General features: G+C 40.8%; 1 protein-coding gene across 4 annotated transcripts in view; it reads left to right on the forward strand.

Moving 5' to 3' along the window:
* DIAPH3 (diaphanous related formin 3) overlaps positions 1 to 19,938 on the forward strand; it is a gene marked incomplete at its 5' end in the record, with an annotated part of 566,313 nt that overhangs the window by 144,988 nt on the left and 401,387 nt on the right. For all 4 annotated transcript variants that reach the window (XM_080660806.1, XM_080660807.1, XM_080660808.1 and 1 more), the window contains 2 exons: positions 16,194 to 16,268; positions 16,354 to 16,423. In XM_080660806.1, the coding sequence (XP_080516932.1) occupies positions 16,194 to 16,268; positions 16,354 to 16,423 (145 nt within the window). The remainder of the gene's footprint in view (positions 1 to 16,193; positions 16,269 to 16,353; positions 16,424 to 19,938) is intronic.

The raw sequence follows: 19,938 nt of genomic DNA on the forward strand, positions 1-19,938 counted from the left end.
GTGTCTTGGTGTAGGCCTCTTTGGGTTCATCTTGTTTTGGACTCTCTGTGCTTCCTGGACTTGTATACCTATCTCTCTCTCTTTTTTTTTTCCCCAAGTTAGAGAAGTTGTCAGTCTTCAATAGGTTCTTAATCCCTTGCTCTCTTTCTTCTACTTCTGTTACTCCTATGATAAGAATGTTGTTATGCTTGATGTTGTCCCAAGATGCCCCTTAAACCAGCGGTCACTAACCTTTTGGACCTCACGGACCACCAGTGGTCCAAAGACCACCAGGAAGTTTAAGGCTACTGCTGCCTTAAACTAGCCTCGTTTTCTAATTCTTTTTTTTTTCTTTTTGCTGTTTTGATTGGGTGTTTTCAACTACCTTCTCTTGCAAATCCCTGATTTGATTTTGTGCTTCACCTGATTCCTTCTAATGTATTCTTCTTTTCTGACTGGTCCTTTTTTTTTTTTTCCCCAAGGTTTCTGTTTTTGTTTTTCCATCCCCACATGTTTACTATCTTTGTTGAAATTTTTACTGAGATCATCTATTTTTTTCCCTGAGTTATTTGAACATCCTTATAACCAGTGTTTTGGACTCTGCATCTTATAGATTGCTTGCCTCCTGGCTGAGAAAAGTTTAGCCTGCATATAAGTTGGGTGGGGCTGATTCTCAGGGAATCACCAGAGTGGTGCGCGTTTGATGGTGACTCAGATTTAGAGCCCATCTATTCCTGTAGGCTGGGTTGGGGGAGAGCTCAACAAAGTTGTAATGCCTTCCTGAAGCCAGACAAATTAATTTCTTCCTAGAGCTTTTCCAGTTGCTGCCCCAGCCCTGCAGCTCAGAGTAAGTGCTTCCTTCAGCAAGTAATTTCATGTTTTGGCCTTTTAAGAAGAACGCCTGGGACTCCAGCAGCCCTCCATCTCACTAGGAGGGAATGTCTCACTAGGAAGAAATCCCCTCCAATTTTCACAGCAATATAAGTATTGTAGGGACTCCTCTTCCTAGCACTGGCATTCTGGGCTAAGGAGACAGTGTGGGGCTGGGACCACTTTCTCCTCAGTGGGAAGCTCCGCAGTGGAGGTATACTGCTAGATTCTTAACTGTCACACATGAGTGTGGGACCAGCCCATTTTGCATCTTTGTTTCTCCTACCATTCTCAAGGTGGCTTCTTCTTTATATCTTTAGTTATAGGTATTCTGTTCAGCTGGTCTTCAAGGGTGGTTGTTGTATAATTTAGTTGTAATGTTGATGTCTGTCCCACCTTAATTGTCACTGCTAATTACCTAGGCCAGTGGTCGGCAAACTTGCGGCTCGCGAGCCACATGCGGCTCGCAAGCCACGGTTTGCAGCTCTGTTGACTAATGAGTTTGCCGACCACTGACCTAGACTCTCGATTCCAGTAATTACAGGCTGTTGTTGTTCCTTGTGATTAAGCCCCTATCCCACTGGTCGGTAAACTCATTAGTCAACAGAGCGAGCTGCTGTTTGCCAACCACTGACCTGGGCCTCCATCCTTCTCCACTGTCTGCAGAGTGCCTCCCCTTAGGCAACGGATTTTATCAAGGACATAGTGAGTGGTGGTGGGGTTAGTGGTGGTGTAGGTTCTTCAGTGCTCCCAAACTGAAACATCTACAAGTCAAGCCTTTCTCTTACTAAGATGGACCTCTTCTACTGCTGTGTCTTCTTCTTCTGTTTCTTTATTTATAAAAATAATTTTAGAATTTTCTTTTGCTGTTGATGTACAATGTTATATTAGTTTTAGGTGTACAACCTAGTGATTAGAAATTTATATAACTTACGAAGTGATCACCTTTATAAATCTGGTACCCATCTAGCACCATACGTAGTTATTACAATATTATTGACTATATTTCTTATGCTGTACTTTGTATCCCCATGACTATTCTGACACTACCAATTTATACTTCATAATCTTTTTATATTTTTCACTCACTTCCTTCTCATCTCCTTCCCATCCCTCCAATCTGGCAACCATCAAAATGTTCTTTGTATCTGTGAGTCTCGTTTTGATTTGCTTGTCGTTTATTTATTTATTTTTTAGATTTCACATATAAGTGAAATCATATGGCATTTATCTTTCTCTGTCTGACTTATTTCACTCAGCACAATACCCTCTAGGTCCAACCATGTTTTTGCAGATGGCAAGATTTCATTCATTCATTATTCTCTCCCCCCCGCCCCCGCATTGTATATATGCACCACTTCTTTATCCATTCATCTAGTGATGAACACTTAGGTTGCTTCCATAACTTGGCTATGGTAAATAATGCTTCAGTGAACATATGGATGCATATGTCTTTTCAATTTAGTGTTTTGAGTTTCTTCAGATATATACCCAGAAGTGGAATTGTTGGGTCCTTTGTTATTTCTTGTTAGATAGCCTTTGTTTTAAAGTCTATTTTGTCTGATATAAATATTGCTACCCCAGCTTTTTATGCTTGTTTGTTTTCATTTTCTTTATAAAAATGTTTGTGAATTAACACTATGTATAGATTTATGGTGATATTAATAGTGGAAATTTCTGAAATGGGCAAGAGGAGTCCAGATTTTCCTGGGTGATCTACATTCTTGTATTTCTTCTGTCTTTCCTTTCTTTGTCTTTCTCTTTGACGAAGATGCCAGGTAGGCAAGTATCTCCAGGTTTTCCTTCCTGTGCTGTTTAATATGGTGGTGGCTATCTAGATTTAATTAGTTATAATTAAATGAAAAAATCATTTCAGGTGCTCAAAAGACACACGTAATTAGTGGTTGCCTTATTAGAACATATGGACTGTTTCTGCCATTGTAAAACACTATTCGATAGTGCTGCTTAAACACCTTATTTCTTCTATGTAAACCACTTTTTTCTTTGACCTAAATAATGAATCACTATTATATTTTCAAACTGAAGTCCAAGACTATGAGACTTCATAAAGGAATTCAAGTATGGACTATTTTTTTTAAATTGCGAAGCATGAGTGGACATTCATAGCCAAGAGAGTCCCAAGAGAAGATAAGCATGATCTAATGGAGGCTGCTTATTTGAAAAGAATAAGCAAAGGATGTGGACTTCATACACATAGAATAGAAAATGAGTGGAAAGGTATATCTTGTCTTGACAGTGCTATAGCTGGGGTCCATGGCACCCTTCAGTATGGCTTTATGTAGCCAGGATGTTGGGATCAGCAATATGCAGCACATCAAGAAGTCACAGAAACATTGCCTTTGGTAGGTTTAAAATATTAGATGCATTTTTATTTTTTAAACAGAATTTTCCTCAGAGAGAAACTCTTTTGTTGTTGTTGTTAATCCTTACCCAAGGATATTTTTCCCATTGATTTTTAGAGAGAGTGGAAGGGAGGAGGAGAGACAGTGAGAGAGAAACATTGATGTAAGAGAGACACATTGATTGGTTGCCTCCTACACAGGCCCTGATCAGGGCCGGGATGGAGCCTGCAACTGAGGTAGGTGCCATGCACAGGGGCAGGGGAGACCAGGGGGGTCCCCTCAGCCCAGCCTGCACCCTCTCCAATCTGGGACCCCTCGGAATTGTACCTAAACCAGCAGTTGGACATCCCTCTCACAATCTGGGACCACTGGCTCCTAACTGCTCACCTGCCTGCCTGCCTGATCACCACTAACTGCCTCCACTGCTGGCCTGGTCACCCCCAACTACCCCCACTGCTGGACTAGTCATCCCCAATTGACCCCCCCTACCCCTGGCCGGCCTGGTCGCTCCTAACTGCCCCCCTCCCGCTGGCCTGGTCACCCCCAACTGCCCCCCCCCCCCCCCCCCGCCGGCCTGGTTGCCCCTAAATGCCCCCCCGCTGGCCTAGTCGCTCCTCACTGTGCCCCCTGCCAGCCTGGTCGTCCCCAACAGCCCCCCCCCCCCCCCGCCAGCCTGGTCGCCCCTAACTGCCCCCCCTCGCCGGCTTGGTCGTCCCTTACTGCCCCCATGCTGACTTGGTGGCCCCCAACTGCCCACCCCCACTGGCCTGGTTATCCCACACTGCCCCCCTCTGCTGCTCTGGTCGCCCCTCACTGCCCTCTGCCCCCCGCTGGCCTGGTCGCCCCCAACTGCCTCCCCTGAGGGCCTGGTCGCCCCGCACAACCTGCTGCTAGGTCGTTTGGTCGCCCCTCACTAACCCCCCTGCTGGCCTAGTTGCCCCAGGCAGCCTGCTGTTCGGTCATTTGGTTGCCCCTCCCTGACCACTCCCTGCTGGCCTGGTCGCCCCACACAGCCTGTTTGGTCGTCCGTTTGGTTGTGATGGTCGCTTAGGCTTTTATATATATAGACTAGGGGCCCAGTGCATGAAAGTTCATCCACTAGAGAGGGGGTCCCTCAGCCCCGCCTGTCCCCTCTAACAGTTTGGGAGCCCTTGGGTGGGAGGCGACCCGGCGATCAGGGGAAGGCGACGTCCCCATCACACCTCTGCTGCCACCACTGCCGGCAGTGCAAGCCTTGGGCGTCCCTGGGCAGCTGGGCAGCCGACATCCGAGGCTTGCCTGGGCCTTGGGTGTCAGCTGGGCCACTGCCAGCGGAGGCTTGCCAGTGCCTTGGGCCGGCCCTGGGCGGCTAGGGGGCTGAGGGCGGGTCTGGCCGCACCATGTGCCTGCCGCCCCATGGCTGTGCTAAAAGGACTGGGGGACTCTGGCAGGGCTGAGGGGTTTGGGCGTCGCCATCTTGTGGCTATGGACGCCACCATCTTTGTGATGGTGTGATGGTCAATTTGCATATTCCCTCTTAATTAGATAGGACTGGGGGCCAAGTGCACGAATTCGTACATCTTGAAAGGAACTGTGGGCCACGGGCTGCGGTAGGCACAGGGTCTCAGCCCATTCTCTGCGACCCTGATCGGCCCTTCCTGCCACAGCCCCCAGTCCCCTGTCTGCCAGCAGCCCTGCTCCTGCTGCTGCTATGCTCTGATGGCGCCAGCTCTACTCACATCCGCTGACGGCGCAGAGCGATTGGGGCCAGCACCCGCAGCAGGTGATAGTAGGGCCGGCACCATCAGTGGGTGCGAGTGGCGGCTGCTGTCCCAATCGCCCCTCAAGAGCAGGTTGAAGTGGAGAAGCCCTCAGGGGCAATCAGGGCTGGCAGCCACCGCTCGCACCCGCTGATGGTGCAGAGTGATTGGGACCGGCGCTGGGCACGGCAGCGGGTGCAAGCAGTGGTTCCGGCACCGCTGCGTGTGTGATCAGTGGCTCTGGCACTGGCAGCGGGTGCAAGCAGGACTGGCACCACCAGCAGGTGTGAGTGCTGGGCGGGACCGTGCCGCACGGGAACAAAGAATTTTCAGTAACGACCAGAGGCTCGCCCTGATGGCAGTCACCAATGCCCTGCCTTGGTCTGGCGCCCCTGCTCACCTCCACCATCCTGCAGCGGCCAATGCCCGCATGTTCCGCACATGCCCCCTGGTGGTCAGCGCACGTCATAGCGACTGGTTCCATTGTTCCGCCGTTTGGTGTATTTGCATATTAGCCTTTTATCATATAGGATATAGATTATACAAAAAGCTCTGAGAATGGCTGAGACCCTGGGGTGGTGTGTGTGTGCAAAGATGATAGAAATATATAGAAGAGTGCCCAGAACAAGCTCTGAGGAACTCCAGCCATGGTCCATAAAGGCAGCAGAAACCAGGAAAACAGATTGAGGAGCGGCCATTCTGGAGAAGAACCCAAAAATCTGAGCCTAAGAGAGGAAGAGTATTTAAAAAAAAAAAAAGAGTGGAAACTTTCACAGAATGCTACTGAGAAGTGGGGCAAGATAGTAGGGCCAGGATTGGTCAAAGGTGGGTTGTTGCTGAATTCGTGAAAACAATTTTTTGCAGTCTGGGTGGCAGGAGCCAGATTGAAGTGAGAATGAATGAATGGATGGTCAAGTAATACTGATCATGCTTGTCATGAAATAATTTGAGATATTTTGCTATGAAAGGAAGGAGATAAATGGCCAGTTACTAGAGTGATATCTTGCGTCGAGGGTGTGGAACCCAGTGAGCAAATGGAGAAACTTAAATTATTGAGCATTCAGAGAATGAGGAAACTTGAATTGGCCCTTGAAAGATGAGGCAGTATTATGAGTGAAGTTCTAGCAATGAATTTGATAGAATCAGGGGCCGATTATGGATGTAAGTTTATGGACTGATCTGACCTATGGGGCCGCTATTGGTCAGTATTAGCAAGTATGTAAGGTAGGTACAGATGATGGGAACAGGTGATATCAATATGATCATATTTTTTCTTTCCCCATATACTGGTTGGAAAATTGTAGTTAATTTTGAACAACAGGGGTTTGAACTACATGGGTCCACTTATATGTGGATTTTAAAAAATAGATGAGTACAGTACTGTAAACATAATTTATCTTATACTTTTCTTAATATTTTTCTAATTTTAATAAGTATGTATTAAATATAATAATACAAAATATGTGTTAATTGACTGATCATATTATCTGTAAGGCTTGCAGTCAACAATAGGCTATTAATAGTTAAGTGTTGGGGGAGTCAAAAGTTACATGTGGATTTTTTTAAATTTTATTTATTTATTTATTTTAAATAAATCTTTATTCAGATTATTACAATTGTTTCTCCTTTTTCCCCCCATAGCTCCCCTCCACCCGGTTCCCACCCCACCTTCTGCCCTTACCTCCCCCCCACTGTCCACATCCATGGGTGTATGATTTTTGTCCAGTCTCTTCCTGAACCCCTCCCATACCCCTTTCCCCCTGAAAATTATCAGTCCACTCCCTTTCTATGCCCCTGATTCTATTATATTCACCAGATTATTCTGTTCCTCAGGTTTTTAATTCACTTGATTTTTAGGTTCACTTGTTGATAGATATGTATTTGTTGTTCATAATTTTTCTCTTTACTTTTTTCTTCTTCCTCTTCTTTAAGAATACGTTTCAGCATTTCATATAATCCTGGTTTGGTGGTGATGAACTCCTTTAGCTTTTTCTTGTCTGTGAAGCTCTTTATCTGACCTTCAATTCTGAATGATAGCTTTGCTGGGTAGAGTAATCTTGGTTATAGGTTCTTGCTGTTCATCACTTTGAATATTTCTTGCCACTCCCTTCTGGCCTGTATAGTTTCTGTTGAGAAATCAGCTGAGAGTCGTATGGGTACTCCCTTGTAGGTAACTAACTGTTTTTCTCTTGCTGCTTTTAATATTCTCTCTTTGTCTTTTTCCCTTGGCATTTTAATTATGATGTGTCTTGGTGTGGTCCTCTTTGGATTTCTCTTGTTTGGGGTTCTCTGCGCTTTCTGGACTTGTAAGTCTATTTCTTTCACCAGGTAGGGAAAGTTTTCTGTCATTATTTCTTCTAGTAGGTTTTCAATATTTTGCTCTCTCTCTTCTTCTGGCACCCCAATAATTCGGACGTTGGTACGCTTAAAGTTGTCCCAGAGGCTCCTTACACTATCTTCATATTTTTGGATTCTTTTTTCTTTTTGTTTTTCTGGTTGGGTGTTTTTTGTTTCCTCATATTTCAGATCTTTGGTTTGATTCTTGGGGTCCTTTGATCTACAGTTGAATTTCTGTATATTCTTTATTTCAGACAGTGTATGCTTAATTTCTGACTGGTCCTTTTCCATTTTTTTGGCATTCTCATTAAGATCCTTAAAGTTCTCACTAAGTTCTTCAGAGGTTTTTAGAAGATTCTTGAGTAACCTTATAAATGTAGTTTTGAACTCTATGTCCAGTAGTTCGCTTTCCTCCATTTCTTTCATTCGTGACATGTTTCTTTGTCTCCGCATTTTGCTGCTTCCCTGTGTTGATGGAGTGGTTTTCTGTGGTAGGTGACCAGTGGTTCAGCCTATCACCTGAGGTGGACACTCTTGGTGTACCCCTTTGTCGGCTGAGTGCAAAATCTTGGTGTAGTTAAGCCTTGATTGCTGTTGGTACACTGGGAGGAATTGACCTCCAGGCCAATTGGCTGTGAGGACCCGCTGTGTCTATAATGGAAGAACTGCTGTGCTGGAGACACACTTATGGGGCAGGACTTGCTTCAGTGGGGCTTTGGTGCTCACTGAGTCTGCCTCTTGAATGTGTCACTTATGGATGTGAGGAGTTGCAATCTGGTGTCGTCTCACACTGACCACTAGATACACTAGCTTCTGGATCTCCAATGGGGTGCAGGTCAGCTACTGTCTGAGGCCACCCAGCAGGAGCTACAGTGAGAACTACAGTTTTCTCTTTGCTTGGGGTTTGGAGGCTTTGGAGATGTCTGACCAGAGCTGCAGTTTGTTAGGTTAAGCTGTGTTAGGGCAGACCATTTATATGCAAAAGCGGCTGCGTGGAGCTTGGGTGGGTTTGTAGATTGTGTGGGGCAGGGTCTCAGGGAGTCACTCGGCTAGGGCCTGGCAAATAGCGATGGCTGCCAGTCAGCCGTCTCTGCATCTTCGCGTTTCCAAGTCCCCGTGTCCCGCACCCCAGTGCAGTAAACAATGATTACTGCGCGCACCTCTGCAAGAAAGCCACCCTCACTTTGCGACCCAATGGCAGACAGTCCAGCTTCTCCCCATAGGAGTTTGGGTCCCAGCGTCTCCCCAGAAACTGGAGTTCAGAGTAATCGGGTTGAAAAAAGCAGCGCACCCAGTCGCCCGCCGCCAGCCTGATTCGTGCACCTCCATACCTCAGCTTTTCAGCACTTGTGCTCGTCTCAATGCTCTTTTCTCTTTCCTTCTAGTTGTAGAACTTACACTCAGCCAGCTTTCCCGTGGTTCTGGGTGATAGACGTTTTGTCTTTTAGTTGTAGTTTTGAAATTGTTGTGCAAGGCAGCAGTTTAGGTGTTTACCTATGCCGCCATCTTGGTTCACCACCCCTATTTCCTTGCTAACTATCAATTTAGAGTTATTTCAGCTTTTTAAAAAAACTTTTTATTTAATTAATTTTTTATTGATTTCAGAGAGATGAAGGTAGAGGGAGAGAGAGATAGAGATACATATGGTGAGAGAGAATCATTGATTGGCTGCCTCCTGCACATCCCCTGATTGGGGGGCTGAGCCTGCAACCAGGGCATGTGTCCTGATCAGGAATCTTGGTTCATGGGTTGATGCTCAGCCACTGAGCGACACCGGCCGGGGTATTTCAGCTTTTTGAGTCCACCTCCATTCCTTACCTCATGTTTCTCTTCCTCCATCTTAAAAGTCTGCAAAGGCAGGTTGAGTCCCTCTCATATTTTCATCTCTTTCTTCATCTCATGTTACCCAGCTAGCAAAGTGTCTCAGCTTTCAAGAACCATGTAATTAGATTGGATCCACCTGGATAATCTAGGGCAGTGGTCGGCAAACTCATTATTCACCAGAGCCAAATATCAACAGTACACCGATTGAAATTTCTTTTGAGAGCCAAATTTTTTAAACTTAAACTTCTTCTAATGCCACTTCTTCAAAATAGACACACCCAGGCCGTGGTATTTTGTGGAAGAGCCACACTCAAGGGGCCAAAGAGCGGCACGTGGCTGGCGATCCACAGTTTGCGGACCACTGATCTAGGGTAATTTCCCTATCTTAAAATCATCTGATTAGCAACTTTAACTCCTTCTGCAACCTCAATTCCCTTTTTCATCTGTCTTTGCAATGCAAGCTTATATATTCATAGGTTTTGGTGTTAGGCCATCTTTTTGGGGGGAGGCAGAGGTGGGATTACTTTGCCTAACACATTTGATCCGTTAATGACTTCATTGTCATGGCATTGTATATAGTTTTTACAAAATAAAACTCCTTCCTACCTGCTTGGTTTTATCTCTGATACAGGCACTATGGTTCTCAGTACAGGCCTCATCTTTTATATTTAATGTCTTAGTATGTATTTCCTTTTGCCTAGAAACCTCTCTTCCTTTGCATGATACCCTTCAAGACTCAGGGCAGACACCAGCTGCTTTGTTCCCAAGAGGTAGATGCTATACCTTCTGTTCCCTTAGCACCATGATTATAACACTTGTTATTACATTATGGAAATAATCTTGCTCAACATTTATTTCAACCACTAGTCTGTGGTCCTTTCAAGGGCAGAAAACATGTTTTATTCATTTTTGTGTTTCGCATATGTAGTACAGTATCACACACACAGTGAGCCCTTATTAAAGGCTGGCTGACTTTGTTAATGAGCACATGAATGTTAGTAGTGATGAAACTTCACCCTTCCAGCCGCAGTCAATCAAGTCCTAAAGTGATGCAGGACAGTCTTCAAATTCATAATCCGTGGTTCAGTATGGATAAGTACCATTTTCAAAATGAGAATTGATGTTCCTGGCATGAAGTTTGAGGCAGGCTCAGTGATGCTGCATGGAACACATCATCTCTTTGTGCCTTTTTCTGTGTATGTAAAGTAAGGGCATACGCCTGAGCATCACAGACCTAGTTGTTCTTTCTAAGTGACCTTATCCTCTCTCTCTCTCCGTTCCTTCTATATAAAATTGGAAGGAGATTCAGTTTCATTCTAAAACGGTTTATTCATTGTAGTCTGTCCCAGGTGCTGGAGGTTTAAAGACAAATAAGAAATGGTCCCTATTCTCTAGTGTATGGGCCAGGTAAGATTGCTTTTAAGATCTGGGTAGCTTTTATTCCAGCTCTGACAATCGTGATGCATTTGTCTCTCTCTCCCTTAGGGCACATTTAGGAAGATGCTAATAACTTGAACTTTAGTCTGTGGGAAACATACACTCATAAGTGCTCTTTGTTCCTTTGGTTAGAAAGTATAGCTGACACCTGACTGTTGCCTCTTCTGTTCAATGAGGTGACTGTATTTGCTTCATGAAGCCAATAATTCTTTGGAAACCACTTTGCACACTTTTGCTTTCATCTGCGTCTCTGGAAGTAATTACTGCATTTGAAAGCCTAAACTGCTTTGAACATTTAAAGGTGGTTTGAACATTTAATCCTAAAGACCTGTTCTTCCCCCCACCCCCTTCTGTTACTTCTTCACCTTTTCTTTTCTCTTACATTGAGACTTGTACTAGGAAGTACTAAATGGTAATATATTTAGCAGTTTCTCTTGAAGCAATTACAAGAAAAGGGTTTGATATTTCCTGTTAAAGAATTTTAAGAGGTAGATTTTGTGTTAAATTATTACTTAGCACATTAATTTTTGCTTTTTTAAAGCAATTTTCCCCCAATACAAATGCCATACTAATCTCTATGCCATTTCTGTTCATGAAGAAAAAACATTTTCACAATGCTTATTCATCCATGAATGCAGTTTATAGTTAAGCCACGTAATGCCTGGCGCTACTGTGCTGACAGGCACAGAATAAATAGTACAGATTTTGTTTCCTGAAGATTGATCATTTATAGATCAGGTGGTAATTTTTTTCCAGGTTGCTTCTTACACTGATGATGAGAAATTTTTTACTTTTGTAGAAAGCTATGGATTTCAATGAAACTCTGTCAGGACTGCAGACCTACCTACTCAATATCACTTTTTACCTTGAACATCTTTTCCAGAAGAGATAGCAACTGATATTTGCCCCATTCTTAAAAATAATATTGCTGAAAATAGTAGGGGTGGGTGAAAAGGTTTGAGAGAAGGGGTTTGTGGGTGACAACTTGTTAATACAACAATATGTTGGCCTTGCATATTTTTTGGGAAACAGGGAGACTTTTTATGCCTATTTAATTTGTGTTGATTATTTTTCAATGAATACTTTCATCAGCTTCCTTTTTGTGTTTAAAAATTATAGTGTTTCTTTTGTTATCAGGCATCCTAGTTTCCTCTCTTCACACCCTATTCCACTTTTCTTGTTTTTATGTTTTATGAAAATGTAAAATGTAAGTTGCCTTTGATAAGACTGTTGCCAACCTCTGGTTTTATGGTTGTTGATAAATTATTTCCCACCATGATTTAAAAGAGTGTAGTATAAAGTTATTAGGTATGATGCCTCTTTATATTCAACTTTGTTTTATAGAGAATTAGTTTATATGTAATAGACATAAATGGATGTAAGTTTTACTTTTTTTAAAAAAAAATGCCCTGACCGGTTTGGCTCAGTGGATAGAGCGTTGGCCTGCGGACTCAAGGGTCCCAGGTTTGATTCCGGTCAAGGGCATGTACCTTGGTGGCGGGCACATGCCCAGTGGGGTGTGTGCAGGAGGCAGCTGATCAATGTTTCTCTCTCATCGATGTTTCTCTCTCATCGATGTTTCTAACTCTCTATCCCTCTCCCTTCCTCTCTGTAAAAAAATCAATAAAATATATTAAAATATATATATATATTATTGATTTCAGAGAGGAAGGGAAAGGGAGAGAGAGATAGAAATATCAATGAGAATCACTGATTGGCTGCCTCCTGCACGCCCCCTACTGGGGATCGAGCCCGCAACCTGGGCATGTGCTTTTGACTGGAATGGAACCCGGGACCCTTTAGTCCGCAGGTTGACAATCGATCCACTGAACCAATTCAGCTAGGGCTGTAAGTTTTACTTGAATGATTCATATTCTACAATGTAGAAGAGAGGTATATAGTGGGTTCAGAAATAGTTGATTTGAGAACTTCTGTGGGCTCCAATATTCTAGTCATAGTTGTTATATTAGTGGTGATAAATTCTTAAAATAGCTATGTTCTATTATTAATCACTCAGACCAGAAGACATATCTTGAATTCTCTGGATTGATATGCTTTCTAAATTTTATGGTAGACTCCCAGATAAGCATATTAAATGCAACAAAGTCTTTTTGTTATATTAGCATAATGTTAAATTTGTGTATTTTGGTATAAGGCAGTTTTAGGAATAGTAACTTTATTGTCCACAATGATTGAAGGTGATAGTAGTATGAATCATCCTAAACCATTTATATTAGTTTCAGAATATCTTTATGGATATACTTTTGAATATGAGATTGTTGACAATTTACTTAAAACAAAACACTTAAGTCCCACTGTGAGGTACTAACACAGGAGGGCCTGATGTCCACACATCTCAGTGCCAGCCCAAGAAAACTCTCAAACTCCTCCTGATGTGTTTAATTTCAAGCTTCCCTGCCACATGTGAAATAAGAATAAATACAGAATAGGGGTCAACAAGGCAAACAGTTAATGGGATGCTGTAGGGTTTTCATGAAACATAAAAGCAGGAATTGACATGCCTACAGGTAACGTCTGTTGCTGGTAGTGCAGAGTAAACTTCATTGTTGAAGTAGCATTCAGGTTTGAAAACACCAACTTCTATTTAACTTTTTCCCCCCTTAACTATGATAATGATCTTCCATGTTTTCTTTTACAGGGGAGTACCATTACCGTTTAACTGCATTATTGAATAGTTATTCCATGGTTTTCACAGAAAAGAGATGAGTAAAAATAATCTGACAAGAGTCTGCCAATCTAAATCGCAAATTGCTTTTTTTGAGGTGGGGAGCTAAAATCAGAAATTCTGAGTATTAGTAGGTGATTAAGCTGTGTTCATAGACGGGTGCAAAATGAAGGTGAATTTTTAAATATTTTCATTTTTTATATAAAATGTTGCATTTGGTTTTTACCCTTATTTTCATGGGATATACTATATTGTATTTTAAGTAAGAAAATGTTATAATATCCAGGTATATGATTTAAACTTGTTTTTATTGTTTACAATGTGCTGCTTTTGATTATTAAATGAAATTTTGTTTTTAACATTCCATTTTTCAAAGGCCACACACATAGACACACAAATCATACATACAAATAAACACATGTATACAAAGAAATATACACACATAGTTTTTTCTTCTCCACTTTTTTAAAGACAGATTGTTACCATTTTATTTATTGACTTAGGCTTTCTAAATCACCACTGAAAAATTGTATTTTTTTTCTATGAAGGTAGTTTTTCTATAACCAAGGTGAGTTGTTGTCAATTGGCAGTAATGTCCTAATTACATACAGTACTGTGACTATACCTATGGATTTATGAAGTATAGAGGTGGTTTGGTCAGGATGAAAATTCGCATTTAAAAATAACTGGAAGTTTTTTTTTTAAAAAAAAACAATTGAACTTTGAAACTTAGAAAATTCTTTTTTTAAAAATATTTTTTAAAATTTAATAAATCTTTATTGTTCAGATTATTACAATTGTTCCTCTTTATTTCCCCATAGCTCTCCTCCACCTGGTTCCCACCCCCCTGCCTTACCCCCCCGCCACACTGTCCTCATCCATAGATGTACGATTTTTGTCCAGTCTCTTCCCGCACCCCCCACACCCCTTTCCCTCCGAGAATTGTCAGTCCACTCCCTTTCTATGCCCCTGATTCTATTATATTCACCAGTTTATTCTGTTCATCAGATTTTTTTATCACTTGATTTTTAGATTCACTTGTTGATAGATATGTATTTTTTGTTCATAATTTTTATCTTTACCTTTTTCTTCTTTTTCCTCTTCTTAAAGAATACCTTTCAGCATTTCATATAATACTGGTTTGATGGTGATGAACTCCTTTAGCTCTTTCTTATCTGTGAAGCTCTTTATCTGACCTTCAGTTCTGAATGATAGCTTTGCTGGGTAGAATAATCTTGGTTGTAGGTTCTTGCTATTCATCACTTTGAATATTTCATGCCACTCCTGTCTGGCCTGCATAGTTTCTGTTGAGAAATCAGCTGACAATCGTATGGGTGCTCCCTTGTAGGTAACAAACTGTTTTTCTCTTGCTGCTTTTAATATTCTCTTTTTGTTTTTTGCTCTTGGCATTTTAATTATGATGTGTCTTGGTGTGGTCCTCTTTGGATTCCTCTTGTTTGGGGTTTTGTGCGCTTCCTAGACTTGTAAGTCTATTTCTTTCACCAGGTGGGGAAAGTTTTCTGTCATTATTTCTTCAAATAGGTTTTCAGTATCTTGCTTTCTCTCTTCTTCTGGCACCCCCATAATTCTGATGTTGGTACACTTGAAGTTGTCCCAGAGGCTCCTTACACTATCTTCATATTTTTGGATGCTTTTTTCTTTCTGCTTTTCCGGTTGAGTGTTTTTTGCTTCTTTGTATTTCAAATCTTTGACTTGATCCTTGCAATCCTCTGGTCTGCTGTTGGATCTCTGTATAATATTTTTTATTTCAGTCAGTGTATGCTTAATTTCTAGTTGGTCCTTTTTCATATCTTCGAGGGTCTCGCTAAATTTATCGGCTTTTTCCAGAAAATTCTTGAAAAACCTTATACCTGTGGTTTTGAACTCTATATCCAGTCGTTTGCTTTCCTCCATTTCTTTCATTTGTGATCTGTTTCTTTGTCTCCGCATTTTGACTGCTTCCCTGAGTTGATAGAGTGGCTTTGTGTGCTAGGTGTCCTATAGGGCCCAGTGGCTCAGCCTCCCCAGTTACCTGAGGTCAACACTCTTGGTGCACCCCTTTGTGGGCTGTGTGCACAGTCTTGTTGTAGTTAAGCCTTGATTGTTGTTGGTATCACTGGGAGGAATTGACCTCCAGGTCAATTAGCTATGAGGATCAGCTGTGTCTACTCTGGGAGAACTTCTGTGCTGGAGACACCCTTATGAGACAAGACTTGCAGAAGCCTCTGTGTTCAGCTTGGATGGGGCGGAGTCTCAGGGTAGAGCAGACAGCATTGGTTTCCCGTCAGCCCTGCCCTAATAGGCCCCTGTGTCTCAGTGTCCCGTGGTAATCGCTGCAAGCACCTCTGAGAGAAAGCCGCCCTTGAGTTTCACCCGCTGATAGACAGTCTGGTTTCTCCCCGAATCAATCTGGGTCCCCAGAGTCTTGCCCGGAACTGGAGTTCAGTGCAATCGGGAACTTTTGTATCCCTCCCGCTTGAGAAAGCCAACCACGCACTCAGTTGCCAGTTTTCTCGCCGCGCACGTCTCAGTACCTCTGCCTCCTGCAGCTCCTCTGAGTCTCAGTGTGCTTTTCTTTTTCCTTCTCGTTGTAGAATTTCCACTCAGCCAGCCTTCCTGTGGTTCTGGATGATGTCCGTTTTGTCTTTTAGTTGTAGTTTTGAAATTGTTGTGCCAGGCAGCAGTTTAGGTGTTTACCTATGCCGCCATCTTGGTTTCTCCAACTTAGAAAATTCTTAACATTTATAAGGATGCATACCACTGACTTATCCCATTTTTGCTCCTTTTATCACAGCTGTGACTATGAATTATGAATGATTTTTGTACAAGGTGTTATTCTTATATTGTGTTTATGAGTTGAATATAACAGTTGTAAAATATTTGTGATAGTATTTCTGTGTTATACCAAACTTCGAATACTGACTTAATGCATAACTACCTTTATCCTCTATTTTTTAGTTGGGTGGAGAGCTTTGGACGTGAGGGGCTCGGGTTATTACTGGACATTTTGGAAAAACTGATTAGTAGCAAAACGTAAGTGTTGCTAATTATTTTCACTTAAGCTACATTTGCATGTCCATTCATAATTCTAACAATGATTTCTTTTATGCCAATACAGACAAGAAACCATTGTTAAGAAGAATCAGCACAGAGTAATACAGTGTTTAAAGGCTTTGATGAATACACAGGTATTAACATGGTTAATCATAATGTATTCATTTTTCCCCAGTTCTTCTAGAATTCTTAAGAATTAGAGTTGTGTGATAAAGAATTTACACTTAAGTGATGTGTTGATTTAATGTGCTGTTTAGTACACAATGGAAAAAGTACTGAATTGTTTGAAAATCAGCTATCACCCAGCAGAGAAATTTGGGTTTGAATGGACCTTCTTCTGGCACTTAACTTCTCATGTATAGATTAATTTTCTCTTCTTCCTTTCCTTCCTCCATCCTTCCCTTTTTATCCTTCTTTTTGTTCTTCCCTTTTCTTCTCACCCACTCCCTCTACTCCCTCTACTCTCTCTCTCTTTTAATTTTCAAAACTCTAGCATTAATCAGTTTTGAAATCATATATGATTATTAAATGTGGTTTGCAGTAATATTTATTACCAAAGAAACAAGTTGAAAAGACTTAACTTTTTATAGTTTACGGATTTAACTTTACAATGCAAGTAACAAAAGCAGATATACAGTTCCCAGAAATGGGACAGTGATGCTTAATACAAGTACTATTCAGACCAAGAGTAATATGACAGGTCTGCAGAGTTTGCGTATTTAATGGGAATACGTTAGAAGAGAAAAACACTTTAAGCTCTTTACTGATGTTAGGATTTCTGAAGTGTTTCATTTACAACAAGCATGTCAAACTCAAAGGCTAACAAGGGCCAAATAAATAAGGTTTAAGTTTATGTGGACCGCAAAAAAAACAAAAGCTTCAATTTTCATAGAAACATAGTTTTATTTCAATTGAGACATGCTGAATACAAAGGACTGAAATAAATGAATAATCGTTAACATAAAATAATAAAACATTTTAATAAAAATTTCTATTTTTTTCTTGAACATTAACTTACCAGACACTGAATAACGCAAATAAACCTATTTTGCTTGTTCTCTGAAAGTGAAATATTTCCTGTTGTGCACATCAAACAAGTCAGTACAAGACTAATGATGTGGCAATTGGCTGCTAAAATATTTGCAGCTAGTATTAGTGGAGAGAAATGGTGCGCCTGTGAGTTGTAAGGCGCTTAAGGGAAATGAATGCAACACAATTTTAGTAATCAGTCATTATTGAACATTGTAGTTCGTTATTAATAATTATGTATAACAGGATGTTGTAAAAATTAAGTTATGAAATTTTTATTGAGATGTTTTTTACATACCATTATATTGGCTGGGCTGCAAAACTCTTCGTTGTGGGCCACACGCAGCCTGTGGGCTGCGAGTTTGACATGCTTGATTTACACTAAATTGAAAAAATTTCTCTATCCCATGCCATATTTTTGGATCCAGTATCTAAACACATCTACCTCAGGATGTGAGAGTAATGATAGTTGGTTTTAGTAGCTGGAGAGGAGATTGTACTTATGGTGGTGTGATGATTTGTGGTTTATAGCAAAACTCTATATTTCTGATTAATTTTATTTTTAATATTTTGCCATATTCTCATGTTTAGAATAAACCTTTAGAGGACTTTACACCTAAGTATTGATATTTAAATTATTAACATTTATTTTATATATTTTCTCCTAAATGTAGCAACTATTTATGTTTTCTTATTATTTTTATCTTACTGAATTATTTATGTATTTTTCGACATTTTCTGAAGCTAAGTTTTCTATTTTTAACCAGTGAAGTATTATCCTCCTCTTTTCCCCCTTCTAATAAGATTTTCAAGGGAAATATCTGATATAACAATGACAAGTCTTTTTTCTGTCCTGTGAGAAGTAGGTTTTAGATATTTTGTAAAATATGTTTTAAGAATAAATGAATAAAAGAATCAGAAACAGCAGGGAGAGGGCTTTTCCCATTGTGAGTACATAGTAGTGCTTTGCAGGGCTCCTTTTAAAGTGAAAATATAGAAATTGAAGATTTCACTAGTACTGGAACGTCTCAGAGTAGAGAAAATCCAGAAACCTTTTTTTTTTAAACCAGAGGGGTAGATACATCATAATTTGAATTTGAGAAGAGTATCATGGTTAAAGTGAGATGGCATATTGAAGACAGTATTTCTACTTGATGTGAGACTGAATTAGAGAAGAATTAAAGTTTGCATTTATATTCTAGTGAATACAATGTAACTTCTTATAATAACATTGTGTTGCTTAGAGTTTGTATATGTGGAGCTGAAATATATTGCTATTTGTATTTATTGATATCACTTGTGCTAATAAGAATGAAAAGTTAAGTTACTGACACTTAGAATTAGTAATATATCTGTCTAAAATTTTTGATAAAGGTTTTTATTTTTCCCCAAGACCTGTTGGTGATTTTCCCTGTGCCTCACTGAGCAGTCTTTGTAAGAGGTCCCTGAATCATGATCAGTGTAGGCTTTAGGATATGAAAATGTGGTACCTTATTTTGTACAGTACTAATAATTGTATATGTAATTAATAAGCAAATTTGGTAATATCATGAAAGTGAATTTCTTATAACACTAAATTGGACTAAATATATATATATATATATATATATATATATATATATATATATATTTAATATTTTTATTGATTTTATAGAGGAGAGGAGAGGGAGAGATATAAACATCAGTGATGAGAGAGAATCATTGATTGGCTGCCTCCTGCATGCCCCCTACTGGGGATCGAGCCCGCAACCTGGGCATGTGCCCTTGACCAGAATCCAATCCAGGATCCTTCTGTCTGCAGTCCGATGCTGCAGACTAACTAATATTTTTAAATGGAAAAAGATTGTGAATATTAGGAAAAAAATAAAAGTTAGGGTGGAACGTTAATTTATTTAAATTAAAAGGTAATAAGAAGAGGGGCTTCTTTCTGGTCAAATTTTTGCATGTGGCTTTGAGTTGTATGCCTCTAGCAAGGGTGCTTTACTCCTGAAGCCAGCCCCACTCCCAACAATGTCTGTGCCACTAGAATTAACTCACTGATGTGTGGATGGGGAAGAGTAGGGGAGTTGTTCTGCACCAGTTTACATGTAGTGTTGGATATCCTGTACAAGAGGTATTGACCTTCCCCTACCTAACACTTCTTCGTTGGCCTGAGATTCCATCTATTAGGTAATAATAGGCCTCGTGTAGAATGCAAATGGAACCTGTTTAGAACACACGGGTTTTCATATAATCCAGAGTGGGTCTTTGACATTCAGTGGAGAGACATCCTTAGATCTTCCACAATTTGTCACCACCTCTCTAACTTTATAATAATCTTCATTTAATGCACTTTCCATGCCAGCACTGGTAAGTTGACTATTTCTCCCACAGACTAGAGTCAACATTTTTTGTTTCCTTTTGCTTTGTATTTTAAATAATTGAATGAGAGTAATTTTACACAATTGGGCAGCAATTCTATCTTTAGTTCTAGATACTGAATAGTTACAATCTGGCCTCATTCCAGACTTAAAATGATAACTACACATTTTTACATTAGCAAAAATCAGAGAATAGTGCCTATGATGGAGCTTTGGGGGTCACAGAATGGTTATCACAACTATGAGATCAGAGAACACTC

Source organism: Plecotus auritus (assembly GCF_963455305.1).
Source record: "Plecotus auritus genome assembly, chromosome: 3".
Taxonomy (NCBI): domain Eukaryota; kingdom Metazoa; phylum Chordata; class Mammalia; order Chiroptera; family Vespertilionidae; genus Plecotus; species Plecotus auritus.